Genomic DNA, 7,400 nt, shown 5'->3' with positions numbered 1-7,400 from the left:
TAAAAAGGGATTTATATTTTTTAATATCTTGATTTCAGGAATTCTAGCTTTGATTCCGAGATGTTTCGAGTTGACCCGTAACGTAATGCTTTATGCTCATATGGCTTCTCCTCTTGCTTGGGTCGTTGATCGTTGGTTCCATTTGCTCAAGTAATTATATTTATATCTTTATACAAAGTTTGGTTTTTGGGTTACTAAAACCGTTCAGTTCTTGATTTTCACGAGTTTGGTTCGGTTTTAAATTTTTTCAAGCTTTATTAAATTTAAAAAATATAAACTTAATAACAAAAACTGGTTTTTTTCGGTTTTTAAAGATTTGGTTTAGTTTTCCAGTTTTCGTTAAATGAAATACTAAAACTGTTCGGTTTTTGATTTTCACAATTATTTTGTTTGGTTTTTTCACTCTTAATAAATTTACAAAACCAAAATTCAATAACAAATACTCTTATATTTTTCAGTTTTTAAAGGTCTGGTTAAATTAAAGGTATGACTCTTTTTACACACATATTAATGTTTTTAAATCTTTTCAAGACCTTACACCAAAAAAATATAAAACTTTATACTCTAAACACTACAAACTTTATTCATATATTCAGTTTTCTTAAAATAGCTTTACAATTGATATATCTTTCTCAATTCAATCTGCCTTTTTTTGTTTTGTAACACTCAGTAAGTATATTTTAATATTGTTTTGTTTAGAAGTCTGATTTATATTGTCTATTGAAACCGAACCGGAAAACTCGGTTCTTGAAAAACCATAAACTATCTGTTATTCAATAAAAAATGGATTTATATATTTAAATATTTCGATTTCAGGTATTCTAGCTTTGATCTCGAGACGTTTTGAGTTGACCCGTAACGCAATGTTTTGTATTTTCATGCTCATATGGCTTCTCCTCTTGCTTGGCATGTTGATCGTTTGTTTCCTTGGTCAAGTAATTATATTTATATGTTTATACAAAGTTTGTTATTTGGGTTACTAAAACCGTTCGGTTTTCAATTTTCACCTGTTTGGTTCGGTTTCAATTTTTTTTTCCGGTCTTTTATTAAATTTAAAAAACATAAACTCAAGAACAAAAACTGGTTTTTCGGTTTTTAAAGGTTTCGTTCAGTTTCCGGTTTTCAGTACATGAAAAACCGAAACCAAACCGAAAACTCGGTTGTTTGAAAAACTATCTATTATTTAGTACAAAAAGGATTTATACTTGTGTAAAAGAAGGCTTTTTTAAATTATAAAAAATTATAACAATTTTTCATTCTTTCTTAAAGTTACTTTTAAACACAGATTTGAAATTAATCTCATTTGTCTTTACATATATCTGAATTTGATTTAACCATACATATAAAACCTCAAATGAGATAACTATTAGAGGTTTCCAACTTCTATAAATTTTACTTTTTCCTCAACTATTTATGTTGACATGCACATATCTACTATTAAAGCCTTTTTTAGACTTTACACCAAATAAGTAAAAAAGTGGGTACCCTAAAAATTTCACACATTCTTCATATATGCAGACATCCTTCAAATAACTACCTTAAAACATTCAAAATCTGTTTTTCTCTTTTGTTACAATCAATGGGGTCTTAACTTGTATAGAGGGATTTGACCTTACTTTTTTTTTGGACTTATCACTTTTTCTAACCTTTTCAGTCTTTATTAAATTTAAAAAACATAAAATCAATAACAAAAACTGATTTTTTTCAGTTTTTAAAGGTTTGCTTAAGTTTTGCAGTTTTCGGTAAATGAAATACCGGATCCAAACCAGAAACTCGGTTGTTAGAAAACCATAAACTATTTGTTATTCAATAAAAAAGGGATATGTGTATTAAATATTTTGATTTCATGAGCTCTAGCTTTGATCCCGAGACGTTTCGAGTTAACCTGTAACGCAATGTTCACTATTTTTATGCTCATATGTTGGTTACAAATGCTTGGGATGTTGATCGGTGGTTGTCTTCCTCAAATAATTTTCTTTATATATTTATACAAAGTATGGTTTTGGGTTACTAAAAATGTTCGGTTTTCGACTTTCACGACGAGTTTGGTTTGGTTTTTTCACTCTTAATAAATTTACAAAACAAAAATTCAATAACAAAAACTGTTTTTTTTTTCTTTCAGCTTTTAAAGGTCTGGTTAAATTAAAGGTATGACTCTTTTTACACATATATCCATGTTTTTAAATCTTTTCAAGACCTTACACCAAAAAAGTATAAAACTTTATACTCTAAACACTTCAAACTTTATTCATATATTCAGTTTTCTTAAAATAGTTTTACAGTTGATATATTGATATATATTTCTCAATTCAATCTGCCTTTTTTTTTGTTTTGTAACACTCAATAAATATATTTTTTAATTATTGTTTTGTTCAGATGTCTGATTTATGTTCTCTCTATTTCTAAGACGAACCGGAAAACTCGGTTGCTTGAAAAACCATAAACTATCTGTTATTTAATAAAAAATGGATTTATATTTTTAAATATTTCGATTTCAGGTATTCTAGCTTTGATCTCGAGACGTTTCAAGTTGACCCGTAACGCAATGTTTTGTATTTTCATGCCCATATGGCTTCTCCTCTTGCTTGGAATGTTGATCGTTGGTTTCCTTGGTCAAGTAATTATATTTATATGTTTATACAAAGTTTGTTATTTGGGTTACTAAAACCGTTCGGTTTTCAATTTTCACCAGTTTGGTTCGGTTTCAATTTTTTTTTCCAGTCTTTTATTAAATTTAAAAAACATAAACTCAATAACAAAAACTGTTTTTTTCGGTTTTTAAATGTTTCGTTCAATTTCCGGTTTACAGTACATGAAAAACCGAAACCGAACTGAAAATTCGGTTGTTTGAAAAACTATCTATTATTCAGTACAAAACAGATTTCAACTTGTGTAAAAGAAACGTTTTTTTAAATTAAAAAAAATTAAGTTATAATTTTGCATTCTTTCTTAAAGTTACTTTAAAACACAGATTTGAAATTAATCTCATTTGTCTTTACATATATCTGAATTTGATTTGACCGTACATATAAAACCTCAAATGAGATAACTATTAGAGGTTTCCAACTTCTATAAATTTTACTTTTTTCTCAATTAATTATGTTGACATGCACATATATACTATTCAAGCCTTTTCTAGACTTTACACCAAATAAGTAAAAAAGTGGGTACCCTAAAAATTTCACACATGCTTCATATATGCAGACATCATTCAAATAACTACCCTACAAAATTCAAAATATGCTTTTTTTTTTTGGTTTTAACTTTTATAAGAGAATTTGACCTTACATTTTTTGATTGGGACTTGTCATTTTTTCTAACCTTTTCACGTTTACCAATAGAGATTCAACTTCTTGCTTTTTTTATACATACTTAAAATGTTTGTTTGCTTTACATTTCAACATTATAAATACTACTCATTCTCCATCACATTTCAAGCAAACCCTCTTCTCACTTCTTTGTGTTCATTGGGTTCTTACTCTACTAAATATCACTCCACTCATGGAACCCAAGTACTATTATTCTCTCTTCATATTTTGTTTCATTATCATGTTCAACATACTTAATACATTTTTAAACATTTATTGATAAACATCTATATTTCTATACAGCTTGCCTGTACTCGGTAACGTTACCTACCTGAAGGATCTGGATATGTCTCGCCGTGATTATACGGTCAAGGTTCGTATCATCCGGTTATGGAAACAACAGATGTACAACAATCCTGAACAATTGTACTCCATTGAAATGATCGTTGTTGACGAGCAGGTATATGTTTCTTCATTAATCATATTATCATTAAGTTTATTTAATAAAAAAACATCACACCTTTTCATTTTATTCTTGTAGGGTACTACTATGCAAGCAAATCTTCTTCATCGATGGATTTCTAGATTTGAAAGTATTCTCAATGAATCAGGTTATACTTTATGACTTATAAATTTTTTTTCATGTACACTCTTTACTTAAAGAATAGTCCTAGGTTTTCATCTATGTTTAGCAAATACCTCATTTAATCATTGTTTTGTAGGACTACCCTTCGATAAGTAGTCTTTTTTTGCTATTATTCATAGCATTGTAAATTGTTTGGATGATTTAGGATTGTAAATTGTATGGATCTAGGAGAATATTTTATCTCACTTTATGAAACTTGGGATTTAGATTTTGAGTCAATGTAGGTAATAAATATGAAGCTAGGTTAATACAATCGGTCAATGAATATTAGTTTGAATGGTTATACTTATGGCTGTTGCAACTTGAGATTTAAAAATTGTAAGTCTAGGCTAATATATTATGTGAATGAATATTTAATTTGAATGGTTCTAATAATAAATGAGTTGTAGTTATCACTTTAGAAAACCATTCAGTTTTTATTTAATTCCAATGATTTCAATATATTTAGCTATTAAGACCTTACAACTAAGCTAAATATTTTACAATTATTAACATTCTATAACTATAATTGTATGGACCAGTTTTCATTCTCTCTCCATTAAAAGCTTGACGAAATTATTTTTGTTTTATTTGCTGCTCTATTTAGAAAGTAACATTCTATAACTATAATTGTATGAACCTGTCTTATGATTATAATAATCTTATTTATCCATTGTTATAGTAATTTGAAATTTACACCACCTTGCATTATTGAACAATTTAATTAAAGCTATTAACATTTATTTTTTAAATCTATTTTTTCTAGATTGTTACTACATTGTCAAACCGACAACTGGTTTAAAAGAGTCCAAATACAAGTACGTTGAAAACCAAAGCAAGCTAGGAATCTATTGTGACACCGAAGTCTACCGATGCAATCAATTCTCTGGTCCAACATATGGGTTTTCCTTCACAAACTTTAAGGGCATGGTTGAACAAACTATTCCTGAAAATGAACCACTAGGTAATAAAACACCTCATCAATTTTATTCATTATAATTTTACAATACTTATTTGTTTATTATATATTTTTAATGGTTATTTGTTAGATGTTACTGGATTTGTTGCTGATGTTGGAAACCCTAAGAAAATCAAAACACAAAGGGGGGATGATACAAAGAAACTGAATGTCGTTCTTCAAGATCTACAGTTTGTTTTTTTCATATATTATTTAAATATAAATTCTAACTCTCACCAACTATTTGATAAACATTTTTCTTAATTAATTTCTTGAAGGATGAAAAAAATATACTTGTCGTTGTGGGGTTCTAATGCTGATATGATGCTTGAACATTGGGAAAAAAGAGAACAAGATGGTCTCATTGTTGTTATCCTACAATTTGGTTCACTGAAGTACTTTGGAAGTTCTGCTTTTGTTGACAGTTGTTTTAGTGTTTCAAAGCTTTTCATCAACTCTGACATTGACGAAATAACTTTCTTTCGAAACAGGTATCCTTACTTTAATACTAAAAGAAAACTTTTTAACATCTTATTATTTACTTCTATTAATCAGTTGATGTTTTTTTGAACAGCCTTCTAGAGAAATCTGCTGCTTCTTCATGTTCCACTCAATCTTCTAAGCTCTCAGGAATGTTTTTATCTTTGTATGATGAATTCGTTGTAAGATCTAAGTTCAATAACATAGCAAAACTGAATCTTCATTAGGTTATATACATTAATTTATTAGAATAATTGCTATTTCTTTTAAGTGCTTGTAACTTATAAATATATTTTTTTAGGTGAAATCTATTGTAATTGTTGGGAAAGTTTGGTTGATACCCAGAGACTTGCCGTGGTATTATTTGGCCTGTAAAACCTGCAACAAGAAGGTTAACAAAGTTTTTACTGACAAGGGGGAGGTTTACAAGTGCAAAACTGAAACTTGCAATAATAGTCTCATTCACTTTCTGCAAAGGTATTAACATATTCATGAGTTATCTTAATTACAATATATATTTCATATTGTTTATATTTGCTTACCGACTTAACTACAATATACTATTTAGGTTTAGACTTCCATTAGCTGTCCAAGACTCAAGCGGAATTGTTTCATTGACATTATTTGATCGGGATGCTTGCAAGTTGCTCAACTCAACAGCCTCAGCTCTTATCGACAAATATGTAAGTCTAATATCCACATATTACACATAAACTATAATTAAAGATTTTTAAAATTTTTCCTTCATTTAAAATTACTTTATACTACAGGGGATTGATACCGGCGACTCTCCCACTGAATTTGATGTCCTTATAGGAAAAAAAATATGTTTTTAAGATTGACATCTCACAGTACAACTTAGATACCGGTTCCTCAGTTTTTGCCATTACTAAATTGACTGATGACGTGCATGTCATTGTTGAACTCGAAAAGAAGGCAAACAATGTTGATGTTGTACTTCTATATTTTGGCTCATTAAAGTTTTATGTTTTAATCATAATCATTTTTTTATAATCAAGATTTTTATTAATATGTAGGTGGACGACTCTACTTCCATTGGCAACAAAACCAATGATAACCAGTCACAAGGAACTGAGTTGAAGGTATGCCTTGTATGAACCTCTTTTATTTTTTTCATTACTTATATTTGTGATAGTAATTATTTGAGTTAAAATGTAGGATGCTCAATCTGAAGATCTTACTATGGGAGTCCTTGCTGTTGACTCAACACAAACAGGCAACTCAAAGGTATTTTACATGAAATACAAAATTTTGATATTATGTTTCAACTATTAATGTTTAAGTAATTATATATCTATTACATATTTTGACACGTTTGGTTTATGTTTATGTTTAGGTCGTAGCTGAATACATGACTGAAAATAGCACTCCTTTGGCAAAAACTTTGAATGAAAAATGCATTGGAAAAAAGCATGTGATTGAAGCTGTAAAATTTAAGATGAAGTCAAAACATCCAGAATTAAAGAAAAACTTAGTTGACAGTTTTGATTCTGAGGATGCTGGCCAATTGTCTACCACCAAGCCCCCTTCTGATGGCAAGCCAACTCTTCTTACTCCTAAGATTGAAAAATGATGTCTTCAAAATCTTAATGTTCAATGTTTAATTGCCGTATTTTCTTTAAATGTCTTTGCAATTAGTTTCATGGTTTAAGAACTTTAAAATTGTTGGACTTAGTCCAAGCTTTGTGTTAGGAAATTTCATTTCCTTTTGTTGGGGTAACTTTTGTAACGTTTGTTTGAAACTATTATTATCTTTTGATTCTTTATGTGATGTTTATTTTGTCGGTAGTTGGATGTTGAATTTCTTGGTGGTTTTATGTTTTTTTTAACGAACTTTTTCCAAAAAAATAATCTTTATTTTATTATAAACTTTTTGACAATTGCAATACTCCTTTATAAATTCAAAGTCTTACGTCTTCAAGTTTGTATATTAATTTTATTAACAGATACAACCATTAGAAATACATATACAAAACTTATGCGAAAGAGAAGGAAATTATATTTGGAT

At 28.7% G+C, this 7,400-nt stretch overlaps 1 protein-coding gene across 1 annotated transcript; it reads left to right on the top strand.

Moving 5' to 3' along the window:
* Positions 1 to 3,399: 3,399 nt before the first annotated feature.
* LOC143617394 (uncharacterized) lies at positions 3,400 to 6,467 on the top strand. Its single transcript, XM_077089970.1, has 11 exons — positions 3,400 to 3,512; positions 3,612 to 3,768; positions 3,850 to 3,919; positions 4,700 to 4,897; positions 4,983 to 5,082; positions 5,170 to 5,382; positions 5,466 to 5,598; positions 5,673 to 5,848; positions 5,940 to 6,054; positions 6,142 to 6,322; positions 6,409 to 6,467. Exons 1-7 carry the CDS (start codon positions 3,502 to 3,504, stop codon positions 5,596 to 5,598), a joined length of 882 nt encoding a protein of 293 aa, XP_076946085.1. The 5' UTR covers positions 3,400 to 3,501; the 3' UTR covers positions 5,673 to 5,848; positions 5,940 to 6,054; positions 6,142 to 6,322; positions 6,409 to 6,467.
* The last annotated feature ends 933 nt before the right edge of the window (positions 6,468 to 7,400 follow it).

This window comes from Bidens hawaiensis, unplaced genomic scaffold (assembly GCF_021521415.1).
Source record: "Bidens hawaiensis isolate Kalapana, Puna unplaced genomic scaffold, B.hawaiensis_p1.1 tig00002323_1, whole genome shotgun sequence".
NCBI lineage: Eukaryota > Viridiplantae > Streptophyta > Magnoliopsida > Asterales > Asteraceae > Bidens > Bidens hawaiensis.
The sequence above is the reverse complement of the archived record's forward strand: the minus strand, read 5'-3'. Positions and strand labels throughout refer to the sequence as shown.

Excerpts from the sequence above, each read along its gene's own strand:
- LOC143617394 (XM_077089970.1), top strand. Across the intron at positions 3,920-4,699 it reads AAGTATTCTCAATGAATCAG|ATTGTTACTACATTGTCAAA; the intron begins GTTATACTTTAT and ends TATTTTTTCTAG. Across the intron at positions 5,083-5,169 it reads GTCGTTCTTCAAGATCTACA|GATGAAAAAAATATACTTGT; the intron begins GTTTGTTTTTTT and ends AATTTCTTGAAG.